Source organism: Rhinichthys klamathensis, unplaced genomic scaffold (assembly GCF_029890125.1).
Source record: "Rhinichthys klamathensis goyatoka isolate OS25496 unplaced genomic scaffold, OSU_Roscu_1.1 h1tg000437l_1, whole genome shotgun sequence".
Taxonomy (NCBI): domain Eukaryota; kingdom Metazoa; phylum Chordata; class Actinopteri; order Cypriniformes; family Leuciscidae; genus Rhinichthys; species Rhinichthys klamathensis.
Window position 1 is genome coordinate 145,686 of NW_026606933.1, and position 21,363 is coordinate 167,048.

The 21,363-nt window shown below is 38.1% G+C and overlaps 1 protein-coding gene across 4 annotated transcripts in view; it reads left to right on the forward strand.

Moving 5' to 3' along the window:
* The window catches only part of dph6 (diphthamine biosynthesis 6), a 136,735-nt gene that overhangs the window by 43,172 nt on the left and 72,200 nt on the right, over nt 1-21,363 (forward strand). For 3 of the 4 annotated variants that reach the window (XM_056236067.1, XM_056236068.1, XM_056236070.1), the window contains exons 6-10: nt 7,266-7,327; nt 8,862-8,956; nt 9,029-9,122; nt 16,524-16,668; nt 18,422-18,547. In XM_056236067.1, coding sequence (XP_056092042.1) covers nt 7,266-7,327; nt 8,862-8,956; nt 9,029-9,122; nt 16,524-16,668; nt 18,422-18,547 — 522 coding nt within the window. Of the gene's footprint in view, nt 1-7,265; nt 7,328-8,861; nt 8,957-9,028; nt 9,162-9,255; nt 9,268-9,321; nt 9,348-16,523; nt 16,669-18,421; nt 18,548-21,363 lie in introns of those variants that run through there. The other variant, XM_056236071.1, reaches the window with a different exon arrangement.

The following is a 21,363-nucleotide window of genomic DNA, read 5'->3' on the forward strand; positions in this document are numbered from 1 at the left end:
GGTGGTTTCGTCTCGATCGGACTAACGGTTTTGAAGATATTAGCGGAAGTTTTTTAAGTGCTAAATTACAACATTGCACAAACCATAAGGTTAAACTTGGCATGTTGGCAAGAATTCAAGAGTCTAACGAGATGACTCCCGTGAAAATAAGTCGACCACACCTAACGTTATAAGCATTTGAATATTTGATTTTACCACTAGATGGCGCTGTCTCCAAACTTCTCAGGCTCCTTCAGGGCATCGTGCTGATGACCCATACCGAGTTTTGTAACAAAATGCTAATGCATTCTCAAAATACAAATTATTTTATACTTTATGAATTTCAATACAGCATTTTACTACAAAATTCAAAATGGCCGACGGCCAAAATAACCGACATGGCAAAATTGGAAATCCTTTGACTCTGCATGCCGCTCCGAATCGAACCAGAACACTTTTAGTAAAAATAGCCATTTTTCATATCTCCGGACCAGTAGGTGGCGCTGCGATGAAACGCAGCATGTCGTCTCAGGTCATGCTTGTGATGACATGGACCAAGTTTGGTCCGAATACGATAAAGCGTTGAGGAGATACAAGCCTTACGTATGTTTTCGCAAGCACTACATAGAATTTGTTTGTACATTTTTTGAAAATGGTTTAACAAATCGACTTGAATTCCATAACTTTTTTTAGCACAGTCTGAAGATGATCTGGTTTATATTTAGTGAAAATCGGATCAACGAACTAGGAGGAGTTAGAAAAAGTAGTTTTTTTGGAAAATTTTACGAATTGAATTTTGTTTCTAGCCCTAATGATTCAAAAGTTATTAACACAAACGTTTGTCAAACTTTGGACAGTTGGTGGCGCTAGAGGGATTCAGATAGAGACTCCAAATTTGCAATGGTGAATGTTTGGACTTACCTCTATCAGTGTGCCAAATTTCATAACTTTTTACCAAATGCTTCTCTGGCGTAGACTCAAGTGCGGGAAAAAGAAGAAACGTAATAATAATAACAATAGGAACGCCAGCTGATGCAATAGGAGCATACGCTTGGCCCTAATCATGCAAATTCAGCTCAATTCAGTTCAGTGTTGATTTAGTTCAGTTCATTGTGTAAATTATGCAACAAGTTCAATTCTGCTGTAAAGCAGCTCCACAGAAGACAATAATGTCATTATTCAGATTAATTCAGTTCAAGATTTGTTCTCATCCAACAATGTCAGTGCAGTTAAATCAATAATATTTCTGAATATTAACCCTAACTAAGCAAGCTGAAGGCGACAGTGGCAATGAACAAGATCAAGGTGGCCGAAATAGAGAAAAAACACCAAGATTATAATCATGCTACTTCCCAGATTCAGTTTCACTGTATATTCTGATTTCCTTCATCAGGAGTGGAACGAGAACCCAGTTACATGATGCAATTCATCTCTCTTACTTCATTTCCCCTCAGCATCCTAGCTTTAAATATCACATTTGCAGTGTGCTTGATCCTTTATTTAAAATCAAGACGCTAATGAAGATATTATAAAACAGACTCCCTCTTAGCAGTTTGAAATCAATCATTAAAATTTGTTTTAAAGGCATGACTAATTAAAAAGGGATATTTAAATGGGATTGAATTTTAATGGCGTTCTCCCTGTTACCTTTGTGTGGGGTTAACATGAGAGGAGAGGAGATTAGATATTCTCACACTAATTATGAGCGGTGTTCCCCAGGGCCGGGTAATGGGGCCGCTCGCGTTCGCATTGATCCCCTGCAGATCCGAGCGCGCCAGCATGATCCTCTGAAAACACGCCAGCTACAGTTCAGGGCCCTCAGGGCTTGTGGTTTGGATCCTGATCTCTGAGGTCAGGCGGGAAGAAAGGCGCTTTTCCGCGGTTCGCTCTCGTGGTACACGACAATCAAGAGCGGATGAGAAAATATGGGCTTGTGTTATGATGGGCTGTCATGCTTTGTTGTGAGAAGTGGTGAGAGTTTAACCTCTTGATGGATTTGAGTTTGTTTAAGGTTTTGTAGTGGTAGTTTTGGCCACTTCATTGCACTTTCCATTAAATACTGACATATGACAAGCAATGAAAGCTTGATATGGGGGGGGTGGATCACGGTAGCTTTTGCCCCAGTTTTTACACTAATTGTAGAGGGAATGCATCAAGCTCAGCCATTGAACTCTATTACAATAGCTATTTTGGTAACACTTTACAATAAGGTTCATTAGTTAACATTAGTTAACTTCCTTAGTTAACATGAACTAAGAATGAACAATACTTCTACAGCATTTATTAATCTTAGTTAATATTAATTTCAACATTTAGTAATACGTTATTAAAATCAAGGGTTGAATTTGTTAATATTAATGCACTGTGAACTAACATGAACACACAATGAACAGTTGTATTCTTATTAATTAACATTAACAAAGATTAATCAATACTGTAATCAAGGGCGAAATTGTCAATCACACATTGGGGGGGGACAGCTGTGGAACTTTTTGTGTTGGCGCATGCACACATTTTTTTAATCAAAATAAAATAAAAGTCAGAGTCCGAATGTTTGTAATTGTATAGGCTAACACAACAAGGAATTTTATTACATCTGATCGTCAAACCAACGTATAGCCTACTCACAATGATTACAGCATCGGCATCAATTACAGGCCTGAATTGACAAGAAAGCGGTCAGTGATCTCTCTCTCTCTTATATTCTTCTATAAACATATAGTGGCTATAAACATTTTGATTAAATTACTGTTACAGGATAACAGGATATTTACCATTCATAGATAGCCTATGTGCCAAATGTCTGTCAATTTCCGCACTCCTCCTAACTCTTCTTCTGTTTGGTTTTTCCTAACTTACTGACGATGCACGAGCTACTAGGGATAGGAAAACATGACATGGATTTCAGGAGAAATAGGTTTTGCTAAATGTATAGTGTAAGGCAGGGGTCCCCAACCCCCGGGCCGCGGACCGGTACCGGTCCGAGGGTCATTTGGTACCGGGCCGCACAGAAAGAATAAATAACTTATTTCCGTTTTATTTATTCACACATTTACCTGTTCACATATTGTGTCTTTTGCGCGCTCAAGTTTGTTATTTCAAATGTAGGCGCGCGGTATGCGCGCTCATAATTGAAGCGACGCGCCCGTTTTTTCCAAGCGCGTCCGCGCCGCATCGAGATAAAAACATCTCAACTTTTCAGAATGCCGCAAGCGCACTGTAGGTCACGTGACAAGAACCAACCACTCATCTTCCACACTGTAAACTGCTGCACTAGTTACTAGTAAAAAATATTTTTACTAAAAATATTAATGCTCACAACTGATTCCTTGTTAAATCCATCATTGTTTATACAGAATTGTTCTATATATAAATGTGTATGTGTTTGCTATTTCTGGTGTTTTATGACCACTTCAGTTATAGTCTAACCTCAGACAAATACAGAGCCGTTGCGCAGGAGAGATAAGTTAGTTTCACGGCAGAAGCTCCGTTTACTGATGCTTGGGCCAACTTTTCTTAAAATATAATCAAACTGGTCCTTGTCCACTCTGAAATAGGCTTTGAACCTCCCATTGTCCAGGCGGAGCTCCTGAATCCGCTGGTGAAATTCCCCATGGTTTTTGCGTTTTTGTAGTATCGGTTGCACGGTCTTGCACCCAAACACTGCAGCGTTTTTTTTTTCACTCTTCTTAGTAAATAAATCTTGTAACAGAGTTACAGCAAGGGTTTTTCGGTGGTGGAAATCCATTGCTGAAATTTCCTTGCTGTAACGGAGAGCGCAGCGGATGGTTGTTTAGCAACGGAGGCCGGAGTGCAACCTCGCGCCTAGCGTTTTCTACGCGTTTTTAGGAGCACCTTAAAGGCCGGTCCGTGAAAATATTGTCTGACATTAAACCGGTCCGTGGCGCAAAAAAGGTTGGGGACCGCTGGTGTAAGGCAAGTCGAATGGATTTGGGAAATGGACCGGCCGGGATTTTATATTTTCGGAGCTGGGAAGAAAGACGTAGGCTATTTGCAATCACATCTGGCCCTGCCCGCATAATCATTCAAGCCGCGTTTCCATTAGGCTACCCTTCAAATTGCGCAAATGGAAATTGCATAGCCTAATGAAAATGCGCACAATGGAAACACGTCCATTTCGCAAAAACTCCCGTTTATCCCAATAAAGTTTTTACGCTCGCATGAGGAGGTTTTTCAGGCAATTTGAAAAAGGAATATTTCGCAAAACTGCAATGGAAACGGGTTTTGCGCATTTACAGTCACCTGACTTACGCGGTGTGTTTTGGGTCCGTGTCCGCAAATAATAATAATAATTATCATCATTATTATAACATTTATTATATGTAGAAGACGCTTTTATCCAAAAAAGGAACAAAGCAATTCGTCACATTTCATTCATAATACAGGTTGGACAATAATAATAGGGCTAAGATTATCACAAATAAACACAAGATTTTGACGCATATCCAAGTGTGTGTGCGGACTGGGTGTGGAGCGCGCACTGGGTGGCACAGAGGCGTGGGCGCGAACACTTGCATTTTCCTATCAACAGTCGAAACAACTTAAAATACTCTGTCATTTCTGGTCATACAGAATATAATAATACATTATTCGCAACTACTTTTATTTGCGTAATCTCACAATAACAAGAAAACGATGTGCTTTTGTAAAATAAAATAAAACAATCAGGCGCGCTTTCATGATCTCCGTGAACTGAAGCGCGAGAACTGATAGGCTAGCCTTTGTAGACTGAAGCTTTAATTAAATGTCCACTTTAAAAGGAACAAATTCGAATCGAAAGCTAATACCTTCTGATTATGTAATCCGTATGAAGGTGCATTTCTCTCTAAAGGTGCATCCGGAGATGGAGATATGTTTTTAGCCGACACTGATTTAGGAAAACAATAGTTTATTAATAAACAATTAAAATGCCTCGTTATTTTTTCAGACACATTTATTATAGCCTAACTCACCCATACATCCCCTTTCTGTAGGCTGTGGTTATGGCTCTTCTCATTCAGCACTGCGGGAAAAATATAATTTCCAGGTTCTAATTTGGCCTTAGAAAACCAGTAAAAGCTACATTTTTTTTTTCCATATTAATTTGTGAATATTTTAAATGTTTAATAAAGGGGCAAAAAGTCATAAACAAATATCTGAAAATTCGTCTCTCTCTCTCTCTCTCTCTCTCTCTCTCTCTCTCTCTCTCTCTCTCTCTCTCTCTCTCTCTCTCTCTCTCATATATATATATAGGCCTATATATATATTATATATATATATATATTTTTTTTTTTTTTTTTTTTTTGCAGAATTTGGTGTAGGCCTACAGGTCAAACTAAAATGTTGGTGTTCACCTTTGCGTTTTAAAAATACAACAACCGTTCATTTTTCGTTTTGCAATTACGGGTTAAATAAGAAAAATGAATGCAAGTACACTGACCGTTTGGACATAATACGAGACAGAGTTCTTTATTGAATTCATAAAATAAACAATAATTACAGGAATAGTCTACTGGACTCTAAACCCACTGATCTATATAATGACATTAATAAAGTCATTCTATTGATCAGTGTCTAAACCTCAAAGAAATGCCACAATCAAGACATCGGAGCAGAAATGAGGGAGAAACACCCAGGAACTCCGTGTCTTTCCCTGCCATTAACGCTTGGATAACACGCCACGTCTCCTTCCATTAATAATAATAATGTCTATGCGGTGGCTGTGATATAGGCTATAAACCTACCAACGTCCGTTGCCACGATTTTTGGAATGACTTATCGCGAGAGGAAAAAAAGACGTTTTAGTCGCATAACATCGGTTAATGGAACGCCGTCATTTCGCAATAGTTTTTTATCGACATTTAGAAAATATCGCAAAAGTTTTGCGCAAATCTGTAATGGAAACGCGCCCCAAATATGATTAAATATTGGGGGGGACAAATTGCCCTTCGTTGAATATTGGGGGGGACGTGTCCCCCTGTCCCCCCATAGAATTACGCCTATGACTGTAATAAATGTATTGATCATGGTTAGTTTATGTTAGTTAATACATTATCTTAATGTTAACTAATGAACCTTATTGTAAAGTGTTACGGCTATTTTAAAATAGTCAAACAACCAAAGTCACATTTATTTGTATAGCGTTTTTCACAATATACAATTTTCTCAAAGCAGCTTTACATTTAGCAGAGTAGAGCTGTTCATTAAGTTAAATAAAGTCCCCCTGTGGTGGAAATCAAGTTTTTAAAGTTGTGTATGTGTGTATGTGGTGTTTTTAATACGCTTTAAGACACACCATGTGTAAGTTCATAAGTCGACAGCATTGCTGAGTATTTCCTCCTTAAAACTGCAGTGAACCAAAGACAGTCTCAAAAACACGGTTTGAAATCGCTGGTGTTTCTGACGTCACAAACGACCTTGTAACCAATCAGATCAACGTGTGATCGTCAACCAGTGGATCTCTGAGCTGAGTGAGTGAGTGGAGGCGGGGCTCATTTGCATATTCATAGAACCGCACATACTAAATGAGGCGAGGGTGTCGAGTGACATTGATTTGTGATCAAAGATGAGTTTTAAGGGATACAATTATTAACTACAGGGGGACTTTATTAATATTAATATAAACAATCACACAGCTTAGATTTACTATATAGTATGTATTGCTTTACATGAGTGGACTGTGTTTTTATTTAATTTGTGGGAAATAATATACATTTATAAGTAACTTCAAACATTTGTTTTTTGCCTTACAAATCAGGGTTTTTAAACTCTATTTAGTAATTTTCCAAATTTTGCTACTAGACATTTAAAATAAGCCTGCACGTATTTAGTTGTGAAGATCATTGCGGATGCTCTGTGTTTGATTATGTTTGTTTATTATGTCTGGGCGTTGTTGATGCTCACATGATGTGATTCCCGCAGCGGCCGTGTTGTGTGAGCTGTGCTAGATCATGATATATGAATAACTTGTGTGTGTGTTTATGGAAAGGCTTGCTTACAGAGAGAGGCCGATCACAACCAGCTGGCAGTGCATGATGGTCTCGTGAACTCCCGTGATTGACATCTCTAGTTTATCACATTCGTGATGCATTCGTATTGACATGCTGAAATATTTCCAGACTGATGTACGTGTGTTGACCCGCAGCTCTCAGAGGAGGCGAGCGGCTGAAGCAGAGCTGTGTGTACACACATTTGCACAGTCAAACAGAGCAGCGGACGTGTTGTTAGTGTGTTAACACTTACACTCTTGTGTTGTGTGTGTGTGTGTGTGTGTGTGTGTGTGGCAGGTCTGGATCCAGAGAGACATTTAGGAAAATCCCTGGCGGAGATGGAACCGTATCTGCACGAGGTCAGAGGAAAATAATATTAATAATGATAATAATAATAATGAACCTCCTTCAGCTGTTTCTGCTCCAGCTTTCACTTCAAGTCGAGTCTCCTTCATTTATACAGCGCTTTAACAATACAGATGTTCACAGCAGCTTTACAGTGATAACAGGAGATTACAGTAACAGAGATTGTTTAGGCTTACAGCAGCTCTAGAATAAAGTTATTGTCCAGATAAAGTTAGTTTTGATTGATTCAGATCAAGTGTTTCACTGTCAGGATGTTTTGACTGATGACACATTGATTCAGTCGTTTCTTGCAAATCACCATCATAATGTTCTTTAAGGTTTAGTCCAAAATCACACACACAGGTGAAACTCGAAAAATTAGAATATCGTTCAAAAGTTCATTTATTTCAGTAATTCAACTTAAAAGGTGAAACTAATATATTATATAGACTCATTACATGCAAAGTGAGATATTTCAAGCCTTTATTTGTTATAATTGTGATGATTATGGCTTAGAGATATGAAAACCTTTTCACAATATTCTAATTTTGAATTTGGGGTTTTCATAAGCTGTAAGCCATAATCATCAACATTATAACAAATAAAGGCGAGTTTCACCTGTAATCCGGTGAGATGGAGCACCTTTCGTTTGTAAAATAATTTATTCACTGCAAATCCACATGAAATCATGGTAGATTACAGTGCCGATCAAAAAAATAAATACAGGAAAAAAACTGATTTTGCAAAATATTATTAGAATTAAAATCATCTGTTTTCTATGTGAATATATAGTAAAGTGTAATTTATATCCTGTGATCAAAGCTGAATTTATCATCATTGCTCCAGGCTTCAGTGTCACATGATTCTTCAGAAATCACTCTAATATGAGGATCTGATGCTCAAGAAACATTTATGATTATTATCAGTGTTGAAAACAGTTCATATTTTTGTGGAAACCGTCATACTTTTTATTTTTCTTGATTCTCTGATGAATAGAAAGTTCAAAAGAACAGCATTTATTTGAAAATATAATCTTTTGTAACATTATTAATGTCTTTTACTGTCACTTTTGATCAATTTAATGCATCCTTCATCAATAAACATATTAATTTCTCTTTTCTTTTTTAAATCTTACTTGGAAAAATATTAAGCAGAAAAAAACTATTTTAATCAGTTTTCAACATTGATAATAATGAGAAATGTTTCAGATCCTCATATTAGAGTGATTTCTGAAGGATCATGTGACACTGAAGACTGGAGTAATGATGATAAATTCAGCTTTGATCACAGGAATAAATGACACTTTACTGTATATTCACATAGAAAACAGATGATTTACACTGGAATAATATTACACTGTTTTTACTGTATTTTTTATCAAATTAATGCAGAGCAGAAGAGACTTTCAAAATATACAGTAAAAAAACCTTTTAACCAGTAGTGTAAATAAACATTTGCTATTAATAGCCAGCAAAAAATAGCTATATCATGTAATTACTAATAACTGTAATGTTACTGTAATATGAATACAGTGATGGTGTGATTCAGCTTTCAGAGAAGTATGGAGTTCATATCTGTGGGGAAGGAGGCGAGTACGAGACCTTCACCGTCGACTGTCCGCTCTTCAAGAAGAAGATCGTCATGTAAGTCTCAAACACAACGCCAACATGCGTGTGTGTGTGTGTGTGTGTGAGACTGTGTGTCTTGTGTTTCAGTGACTCTGCGGAGACCGTGATCCACTCGGCCGATGCCTTCGCTCCTGTGGGATACCTGCGCTTCACACGCATGCACACCGAGGACAAAGCAGAAGTACGACCCAGCTTAGGCCAGTCCCGCTCTAAAGTCCACTTATGAAGCCAGTTATGTGACCGCAAGTGATCATGTGACCGAGAGTGACCGCGAGTGATCATGTGACCGAGAGTGATCATGTGACCGAGAGTGATCATGTGACCGTGAGTGATCATGTGACCGAGAGTGATCATGTGACCGAGAGTGATCATGTGACCGAGAGTGATCATGTGACCGTGAGTGACGTCAGGACGGCGACGGGCTCTTTGCTGCAGTTTCAGGAAACACTCTCAATGTTACAGTCACACACAAAGTAAAACTTTTATTTGAGATTCTGTGAGCTTGAGTTTTGTCTCATCGGTGTTATTCACAAAATGGATCATTTACAACAAATTAAAGATTTATTTTGTGCACGCAAATGTTTTTAGTCCATTTAAATGTATGCATTTCTATGATTTCTCTGGGAATCGAACCCTTCCACAACTTTTGTCAGTTGGACCTCCTGGACGTCCAGTAAAATATTAGTAATATATATTAGTAATACTTATATTAGTATAGGTTCATATTCTCGCGGTTCTCTGATGTTGGCTAATGGTCACATGACATGGAAGTAAACGGACAAAATACTTTTTCTGAAGGAATTTTTTTTTTGTGTTTAATTTGTATTGGTTTTATTATTATTTTTATTATACTGTATATATGTATGAAATGGGAGGAAATGATCTTTCGCTGCTTTTGTGTTCTCGCTAAGCTTTCCGTTCCCCTGAGAAACGTTTGTGATGGAACATTCTCCGTACGGTCACTCCGCTATGGGATGATTTTAGTATCAAAATGATTAACACGTGCAAGCACACTTATCAATGAACTTGATACATGTTGCAGAAATGTTTTATCCATGCCTTTCAACTTGTGTGTGCAAAATTCAAAATTGAATGAATGTGAAGCAATTTGTACAAATAGAGACATTTTTGTGAATACAAATGTTTTCCTTTGTATTAGTGTATCATAATTTGCACATGCAACACAGAAGACGTGCATGTGTGGATCAGGTGACGCGCGTGCATTCATTGACTCGATTCATTGAGTCGATCCTATTTGATTCATTTGGATTTTGAGACTTTCATTTCGCGGGTTTCGCCTTGCACGATCCACACACAGCTGTCTGAGAAAAGCTGCTACCACTAGATGGCAGTATTCTGCTAAAACAGACAACGGCAGCATAATCAAGCGTTCTTCCGCATTTAAGACGCTTAATGAGAGTGATATTGAAGCACCAAATTTAGTACACAATAATATAGGCCTACCCTATTAATAAAGCATACTTTATAGAGGCAAACATTACGTCAGATTATGAACAACACCCATAGAAAACCATTATAAAACGCTTAACGTGCAATCGCGCGTTGCATGCTCAGTAAGGTGTATTGGCTACTGAGTTTAAATATCACCGTCTTACTGCATTGACGTTAAGCTTTTTCTTTATAATATGCTCTATGGGAGGAAAACTATATAGCCTACAGACAAGAGACAACATGAACGCAACGCACGGCGTTTCAAGTTAATAACATTTTCCTTCCCGAGCCTGTTAAAAAGAAAAAGCTGAACATGAAATAAAAATTCTGCAGTTGCGTTTAACTTTGCATGTGAATGGGAGAGCAACCGGTCCGAGAGTGCAGTGAAGTAAGTTTTAGGTTTGATATTCGCCTCATTTTATAAAGGGACCATCTGCAAACTCCACTCACAGTCAAAAAAATATAAACGTCCAGTCATTCATTCAAATGAACATATTTCCAAGGTTATATTATAACCTTGGAAGTCTAGTGGGCAGACTGACTTAGCCTACTGTTACTGTACTATGTCCAGCCAATATCTCGATTGAACAGTAGCCTACAATTGTTTAATTTACTGTAAATTGTTTTTCTATTCATGTTCCAAAGGTTGTAGTACGTTCCTAGTGACAAGTCAGGTGAAATTTTACATTATTCACTTGTAGTAAGTCACCAAAAACCCGTTTGGTTAATTACAGTAATTTTTTTATAAAATAATAATTGTTTACTAAATAGGCTACCTGAAGGGAGTTATTGGGGCAATTTCACCTGTAGTAAGCCAGTCTAGTCACTGAACATACTACAACCATTTTGAACATGAAAAAACCCTTTTGGTGAATTACAGTATTTTTCTGCAGAATACAGGCTACATGAAGGGAAGTATTGTCCAAATTTTACTTGTAAGTCAGTCTTACAGAAACCTTCTACGAGCTTTGGAATTTGAAAATGTCTGTTATTAAATTTAAAAAGTAATTTGAATTAAAACATTATACGTTTTAACCACTGATCTATATAGAATGACATTATAGATCAGTGGTTTTAACGCAGTTAGTGGAATTGGCAGACGTTCCCTTGTGCATCATGAGCTGTGGTTAGCGCGTCAAAGCATTCTCGTGTAGAAATATGCAGCTACAGGCCCGCTACGCCAGTTGATTTTCAATTAATATTTCATGTCGATATACAATGGTTGCATATTGTTAAAACTCATCGTGCTATAGTAAGACTATATAGCCTATGGCTTAAGGGTCAAGGGAAAACAAATGTACTGCGAAAATCGTCTTTAATATTTAAAAACAGACATTTTCAAATTCCTGCTTGTATACTATGTACACAATGTGTAGTCAGATAAAAATAAGCATATAATATGAACACAACTGCGAAATTTCACCTTTTTTTTAACAGGAAGGAAAATTGTATTAACTTGAAACGCCGTGCGTTGCGTTCATGTAGTCTCTTGTCTGTAGGCTATATAGTTTTCCTCCCATAGAGCATATTATAAAGAAAAAGCTTAACGTCAATGCAGTAAGACGGTGATATTTAAACTCAGTAGCCAATACACCTTACTGAGCATGCAACGCGCGATTGCACGTTAAGCGTTTTATAATGGTTTTCTATGGGTGTTGTTCATAATCTGACGTAATGTTTGCCTCTATAAAGTATGCTTTATTAATAGGGTAGGCCTATATTATTGTGTACTAAATTTGGTGCTTCAATATCACTCTCATTAAGCGTCTTAAATGCGGAAGAACGCTTGATTATGCGGCCGTTGTCTGTTTTAGCAGAATACTGCCATCTAGTGGTAGCAGCTTTTCTCAGACAGCTGTGTGTGGATCGTGCGAGGCGAAAACCGCGAAATGAAAGTCTCAAAATCCAAATGAATCAAATAGGATCGACTCAATGAATCGAGTCAATGAATGCACACGTGTCACCTGATCCACACATGCACGTCTTCTGTGTTGCATGTGCAAATTATGATACACTAATACAAAGGAAAACATTTGTATTCACAAAAATGTCTCGATTTGTACAAATTGCTTCACATTCATTCAATTTTGAATTTTGCACACACAAGTTGAAAGGCATGGATAAAACATTTCTGCAACATGTATCAAGTTCATTGATAAGTGTGCTTGCACGTGTTAATCATTTTGATACTAAAATCATCGCATACTCCGCCGCCCCTCTCGCCGCCCTGCCAGCGACGCCGTGGAAAGATTCGTGGACGCTCTGATGCTCTGACGTAGATCGAATGCGTGGTCTTTTTTAAAACTGTATTTAAAGGGGCCGCAAAGCAAACAAGCATGTCGATCGTTATTTTTGCAGAAAATTGATCGATGGAAAGAACTTAACAATTATAGTGACATGTTTGCTAATGAAATAAACCAATTGAAAGCCATTTGTGTGGTGTGGCTTTTGTGTTCATGGTTAAGTGCTATTATAATTTGCATTCCCGCTGAAAAAGTGGTTTAGCACGAAAATCTTGCCTATAAATAGTGTTGCGCGCCTTCTTATCAAATTCAAATGATCAACCTCCTCTGTTTTGCTTGGGAACTAATGTGGTCGGAACCAAAGTGTACAGGACTGCGTTCTCTGGAATTCTCTCAAACGGAGCACTTCTACTTTACGATTGGTTGCCGTGCCATAGCTCATTACCATAAAGTTGACCTGACTTCAACTCTCCTCGCCGCTCTCACCGTCCAAGACGCGCCGCCCTCGCCGGAGCTCGCCGGCGGTGTGAACGCACAGTATGAGATTGGAGGCAACATCTATTTCAGTGCCAAGCGTTTTTTGGAGGAATGCAATGTATCCAGGAAACACAATTTCCAGAAGCATTCAAATATAATAATTATTATTATTATATAATATAATTTCTTGTTTTTTTTCCAAAAGCACTCTCTAATCTGCTCATGTGTAAATGAAGACACAGCCGTTCTTCATCCTGAAACGCAGCGCATCAGACTATACACTATACAGTCCCCCTGTTCAATCTTTTTATCCCTTAAAGGGGCGGTTGATCATGATTTCACTTTTCTAGCTTTAGTTAGTGTGTAATGTTGCTGTTTGAGCATAAACAACATCTGCAAAGTTTCAATGCTCGCAGTTCAAAGCAAAGGGAGATATTTGCTTTTAAAGAAATCATTTTTTAAGGACTACAACAAACGGCTGGTAACTCGATTTATAGATTATCATGACAGAATATGCTAATAAATGACTAGAAGATAACTACACATCAGCTACATAAATTCATCAACTAGCCATTCTACATGTTGTCACTTCTTCTTGAGTCTCTCCATCTTTCTGACTCCGGTTTGAACATAAAAGGCTAAAAGTTTTTGAAATTTTCAGTGTGTGTGTGTTTGTTTGAGGTCAAAGGACACGAGCTCTTGTAGCTCCGCCCCCTGTGCCGGGAGCAGCTGCTCATTTGCATTTAAAGGGACACACACACACAAAAAAAAAATGGTGCGTTTTTGTTCACCCTGACAACTTTAACAAAATATCTGTGGGGTATTTTGAGCTAAAACTTCACACACACACTCTGGGGACATCAGAGACTTATTTTACATCTTGGGAAAAGAGCATTATACCCCCCCTTTAAAACTCATCTTTAATGACCAAAATGACAGAAACGTTTTTTCCTTGAAAAAAAAACTTCTTCATGCCTTAAAATATCTTGAATGTAACTCGACACCTTCGCCTCATTTAGTATTCGCAGTTCTATTAATATGCAGATGAGCCCCGCCTCCACTCACTCCCTCAGCTCAGAGATCCACTGGTTGACGATCACACGTTGATCTGATTGGTTACAAGGTCGTTTGTGACGTCAGAAACACCAGCGATTTCAAACCGTGTTTTTGAGACTGTCTTTGGTTCACTGTAGTTTTAAGCAGAAAATACTCAGCAATGCTGTCGACTTATGAACTTACACATGGTGTGTCTTAAAGCACATTAAAAACACCACATACACACATAAACAACATTAAAAGCTGGATTTACACCACAGGGGACTTTAAATAAATCGCAGCGTTCGATTTAATCAGATGTATCGTTATTTGAGTCATTTCAACTCTCAAACCCGTGTTTAGAAACAGTGATGTGCAGAAGTGCACTGTTCGCCTCATCATGTCTCCATCCGCACGGTTACTGCATGCTAGTGGTTTACATCCCGATTCTCTGTGTCCCGTATGTAGAGCCGGTGACGTCTGCAATGTTCACACACACGTCCAGTCACATCACCCTCTGCGTGCTCAGGTACGCTGGGAAGGTTATTCATGTGACTTTGTGTTGAGCGTTTCCTCACACTGTTGTTGTTGTGATGATGTCCTTAAGGAGTGTGTGCTGCTCATGCCCGTGTGTGTGTCCACATACTGCTCTCATGTTATAATGCGGCCTCGATCGAGGTCACCGTGACCTTTAACCCCTTACCAGACACACCCCACCCCATTGTGCGTTACATTCGAAGTGTGTCATCATGTGATAGTTTTATGAAAGCAATCAGAAATCAGCGAGTGCTTTATAATATGCATGTTATGATAATGTTCTGTTCTTGTGGAGGAGTTGGTGTGTTTTGGGTCACGCCGTGTCCTCAGTCTCAGCTCCTGGCTCTCTGCGGCCGCGTGTTTGTTTATGTGTGTGTTCTGCTGTGTGTCGGTGGAGGATCGGGGGTTTGAGGGGGTAAAAACACACGGCGCCCGCAGCGCAGGGAAACCCTGCGAGAGAAGCTCCGTCGAGAGCACTCTCCGTCACGCTGACAGATCCACGCTGACACGGCTGGGGGGGGGGGGGGGGGGGCGCACACACACACACACACACACACTGCAGGGTAATTAATCTAATCATCGTATGGTCAACTGCAGATGACAGCGGGACATTAAAGAGATCTGAAATATTTATTAAAAATGTGCCGTGTCCGGCCTGCTGTAATCAGGTGGTGTGTGTGTGTGTGTGTGTGAGGGGGTCTTCTTGGCCAAACCCCCGGGTGTGACCCGGATGACACCTGGGAACATCGGACTGAACCCGCTCCGGGAATACGCAGACGTGTGGACGCCCATTTTCTTTTAAACGCGAGAAAAAAAAAAAAAGTCATTATGAGAGAAAGTCGAGTATTATGACAAAAGTTTGACTTGGTATCTCAGGATTTTTACTTTTCTGACACTTATTTCATAATCAGGGCTTAGTATCTTATAATTTTGCTGTTTTTATCTCATAATTATGACTAAGTATGTCCTAATTTTGAAACTTATTTTATAAGTATGACTTAAAAAACACAATTATGAGATAAAAAATTCACAAGACACTGTCATAGTTTTATCTGTCACTTTATCTCATAATGCCATCTCAGAATTTAGATTTTTTTATTTCAAAATTGTCTTAGCATCGTATAATTTTGACTTTTTCTGATCATTATTAGTGTTTCTTAATTTTGACACTAAAAATAATTATTAGTATGTCAATTTTGACACTCTTTTCATAATTGACTGAATATCTCATAGTTTTAACTTTTTTATCTCATAATTGACATTTCATAATTTAGTTTTTATCTTATATTAATGACTTAATTATTATTTTTACTTTATCTCATAATTGTTAGTATGGGAATTTTGACACTTATTTCATCATTTTGACTTTTTATCTCATAATTGATTAACGTTTTTTTAATTTTGATAATTTCATACAATTATTAGTTTCAATGTTGACACGTATTTTTGAATTAGAAATTAATGTGTAAAATACTAATTTGATATATGTATATATATTTCTATACTCTATAATAAGAAGTATGAGTAGAAGTTCTGAATGGCCGGTAACTTAGTTTTAATTTAGTAGCCAAATTGGTTGGTGGGTGAAAGTTCATTTCAAACCCTGATCATAATTACTTGACATCTCGTAGTAAACTCATACTTGTGACTTTTTATCATAATTGTGACTTTTTATCTCATAATTCTGATTTAAAAGCATGTGTTGGTCATGGGGTTCCACACTGAGATGAGGATCATATTCATATATATTCCAGCATATCAGCCTGCAGGTTGACTGATCAAGCGTGTGTTTTCCGGGGTGTGTGTGTGTGTGTGTGTGTGTGTGTCGTCTCCTACAGGGCTCGGGAGCACTGCCTCTCAGTAGATGTCCTTGCCAGAACACCATTGACAAGATGACAGAAGAGCTGGAATATGCTGATAAATCTCCAGACGTCCAGCGAGCGTGTCCATCAAACGCTGAGCGCAGTTGTCAGCCGGAGCAGGGTGAGCTGTGTGTGTGTGTGTGTGTGTGTTCTGGTATAAAGCACATCATATTGCCTGCCTGCAGTATAACTGTTACTTCATTGAAATCCTTTCAAAACTGTATTGGTTCATCAACACTAAAACAAAAGTAGCACGGCTGTACTCTGGTCTTCTTGACGAGACGCTATGATAATGCCATGTTTATGTTTATGGTTGGAGAGCCGGTCAGAAGATCATTTTGCATTATTACAATAACAAAACAAAAGCACATCTAGAGAAGCAGCTCCCGGCCGCCCTCGTCACAGCTCCAAGCCCTGGTGAACACAGTGTTTTTGGGGGATGAACCGTGTGTTTTGCCATTATTAATTCCATGGTGTTTATAAATTATACAGTATATTTTTGTGTAAAGTTAATCGTTCAGCTTCATGATATTCTCTATGCCGGAAAAGAGCTTCCTCTTACAGTGAATATAGAAGTCTACACACTCCTGTTGAAACTTTTTTCACCTTTAATGTAAAAATGTACCGAAAACCAAAGACACATTTTAGAGAAACATAAAAATTTATAGAGATAAATTACCTTAATGCATCAGTAACATCAATGCATTTTTCAAGTCCATGTGTATCCAGTTGTTGATGGAGTGAATTAAAATAAGAATTATCTTGATTTTTAGTTGTTTTGGATTATTTTAATGCTTGTTTTATCATATTTTAAATCATTTTAAAGGAGTAGTTAATTTCAAAATTAAATTTTCCTGATAATTTACTCTCCCGCACGTCGTCCAAGATGTTCATGTCTTTCTTTCTTCAGTGGAAAAGAAATGAAGGTTTTTGAGGAACACACTCCAGGGTTTCTCCATATAGTGACTTCAATGGGGTCCAACGGGTCGAAGGTCCAGATGTGAGTTTCAGTGCAGCTTCAAAGTCTCGACACGATCCAGCCGAGGAATAAGAGTCTGATCTAGACAAACCAGCGCACATTTATAACAAAATACACATTTATATACTTTTAACCACTAATGCTGGTCTTGCACGAGCTGTGATGTGACACACATTACGTAATCAGGGTTAAAGGTCACGCGTGTTCAGGTTCAGAAATGTAGAGTGAAAAACTCCATCTCATTTTCTCCTCTAACTTCAAAATCGTCCGACATCGTTGTTTTACCTTTTATTTATTTATTTATTTGTAAATGGTGTTTGATTTAGTTTCTTTGTAAACAGTGGGTCGGTTCTTACACCTACGTCCCGCTTGACCTTTCACCCTGATTACGTAATGTGTGTCGCATCACAGCCAGTGCAAGACCAGCATTAGTGGTTAAAAGTATATAAATGTGTATTTTGTTATAAATGTCGGCTGGTTTGTCTAGATCAGACTCTTATTCCTCGGCTGGATCGTGTCGAGACTTTGAAGCTGCACTGAAACTCACATCTGGACCTTCGACCCGTTGGACCCCATTGAAGACACTATATGGAGAAAATCCTGGAGTGTGTTCCTCAAAAACCTTCATTTCTTTTCCACTGAAGAAAGAAAGACATGAACATCTTGGACGACGTGCGGGAGAGTAAATCATCAGGAAATCTTAATTCTGAAGTGAACCCCTCCTTTAAAGGGACTGTATGTAGAGTTCAGAAACGTGTTATTAGTTGTTTAAGGATATAAATATAGAGTTGATATCATCAGTGCTTGTTTGCAATGTAAGCCACCAGCTTCCCCAGGGAGCGCATGAGCGGGTGACGTGAGCAATGCACATGTAGATGATGATGTTCTGTTGAAGGTTGTCTGCCGTCACACTCATCCAGGAGTCCGGCGGGTTTCCAGTGGATCAGTGGCTTGACGGCGCTTCGGTCCGAACACACACACGTCCAGAACCAGAGCCGGCACATCTTCACACTCCTGCAGAGTAAGAGTCCTCAGGTTCTGTGTTTAATGTTTAATGCAACACCACAGCGCATGTGCGTTCGGCGGCGTCTCTGATGTACAGGTCGAAACATTAGAGTATCGTGCAACAGTTCATGTATTTCAGTAATTCAAATTAAAAGGTGAAACTAATATATTTAGTATATATAACTATATGCGGTAACACTTTACTTGAAGGGGTGTGCATAAGACTGACATGACACCTTCATAATCATGACAGGACACATGAATATGAAGGAGGGTTCATGCATGTTTATGACAACTGTCATTAAGTGTCATTCGCTCAATTATGACATTTTTAATGCAAATATGACATTGTTTGAGATGTCTTTGTTATGACACCTTGACCATCATAATCTGTCATAAACATGTCATAAACATGACATAGCAAACCAACCACATGACAGTTTAATGTAATGTTAACCCGTAAAGCTAAGTGGTTTCTTAAATTTGATAATTAATCTGCTATGTCATGCTTATGACATATTTATGACAATTTATGTTGTCTTGGTAATGTCAAGGTGTCATAACAAAGACAATGTCATATTTGCATTAAAAATGTCATAATTGAGCGAATGACACTTGATGACAGTTGTCATAAACATGCATAAACCCTCCTTCATAGTCATGACAGGTGTCATGTCATGATTATGAAGGTGTCATGTCAGTCTTATGCACACCCCTTCAAGTAAAGTGTTACCGTATATACATATGCATTATTATACTTTTCTGAGGGCCGAAATTTCTGTATTGAAAATCCTTTTTTATTATGGATTTCATGTAATATTCTAATTTTCTGAGATTTTGAATTTGGGGTTTTCATAAGCTGTAAGCCATAATCATCAAAATTATAACTTTTGCACAATATTCTATATATAATACACAATATTCTTTCGAGTTTCACCTGTACGCTGCAAAAATGCTGTTTTTGTCTTGTTTCCAGTCCAAATATCTACAATTTCTTTAATCAAGATGCATTTACTAAAGTGGTAAAATGCCTGTCTTGTTAAGTTAAGTGAGATTAAGTGAGTTGTTTCTTAAAAAAAGCTAAATTATCTTCCATTGGGGTCAGAAAAATGATCTTAACTCAAACAGAAACAGGACTATTTTTCAGATCATTTGGCTTGTTTATGTTTATTTATTTCCCCAGAAAACAAGACATAATTTCTCATGGCATTTCACTCATCTAGTAAATGCATCTTGATTTAAGAATGTTTCGATATTTGGGCTGGAAACAAGACAAACAGTGAGTAAGAACAGTGTGTGTGTAGAGTTGGGGTTGTGTTCTCCCTGACGCTCGTGAGGAACTGATGAAGAATATGAAGAGCTTCTGCAGTTCGGCCCATCAAACGCTGACGGCGAACAGGCCTTTGTTCACACACACGCTTTCATTTCCCTCTTGTTGTGCCGGCAAAATGCACTTTTAAGAGGTACAGGGGCTCTTTATTCTGCGACCGCTCTTTCATTCACACGAGTGTCAGCGACTCCCTCCGTCACGAAACACACTTCAGATTAAACGAAGCTCTTCTATCGCCCGCAGAACTTTTAAAAGACTGGCCCGTAACAGCAGAGAGAAAGATCTTTAGCCGGAGCGGCTCCAGATGAAAAGCATATTTAATCTTTTTCGTCTTACTTCGCCAAACAGCCTTCACAGCGCTGAGACAATATTAAACCAGTTAATATTTAATGAGCGGCTTTCTTGTGCGAGCGAAGTGTGCTGGAACGCAAACGCCTGCGAAGGAAAAACAAACTTGACGGCGTGTGAGAGTCTAATGGGGTCTCGGGCTCTTCCATTGTGCGTGCGGCAGGGGTTTAAAACACTGTGTTTTCATGTGTGTGTGTGTGCATCTCTGAGCCTGAGGTGAGAAAGCAGGATTTCTTAGAAGTTCAGCCGCAATCTCTACTAATGAAACATGAAGAACGCTGCAAAAAAAACCCAGCATGATGCACTTAACTCTGGGGAAAGTGAACTAACATCCAGCAAAACAATCGGCCAATGGGGAAAGAGCAAACCTGACCTGATGACAGTTCTTGAAAATAGTCACTAATAAATGCTATTGGATCTTAAAACTAGACAAACATGCTTAAAACTGTGCAGTTTTTACTTTTTATAAGAATTGAATAATAAATAAAGTGAAAATTGCATTAAAACTAGAATATATGATCTTAAATCCAGTCACTAAAAATACTGTTGTGTATTTTTGTGTAAACATGCTGAGAACTGGCCAGTTTTTACTTTTTATAAGCACTAAATAATAAGTAATTTAAGTGCATTAAAACAAGAATATTTAACCTTAAATTCAGCTTCTTTAATTTTGATACACAATAACCTGAAAATAGATGAAAATTCTTAAAACATACTATTAAATTAATAATTTTAGTACACTTTACATAGATTTAAGTGCATCTTGCTTGTTTCAAGAAGGAATTTTTTTGTAAAAAAAGTGTAAAAGAAATTCATCTTAATTAAGATTCTTGAATTTAGATAGATAGATAGATAGATAGATAGATAGATAGATAGATAGATAGATAGATAGATAGATAGATAGATAGTTAGTTTGATGGATGCGTGTGTGTGTGTGTGTGTGCGTGCGTGTGTGTTTGTTTGTTTGTTTGTTTTCTAAGTGAACATGCGCAAAAACGTGCACTTTATACCCGTCACTTGTTTCTGGTCAAATCTACCTGAAAATGAGCTAAAATTCACTCTGCAAGACTGAAGAACACCAATTTTCTTAAATTAAGATTTACAGTCTAGTGTGCAATGCATTTTATAAGACTTTTTTAATGGCAAAAAAGCAA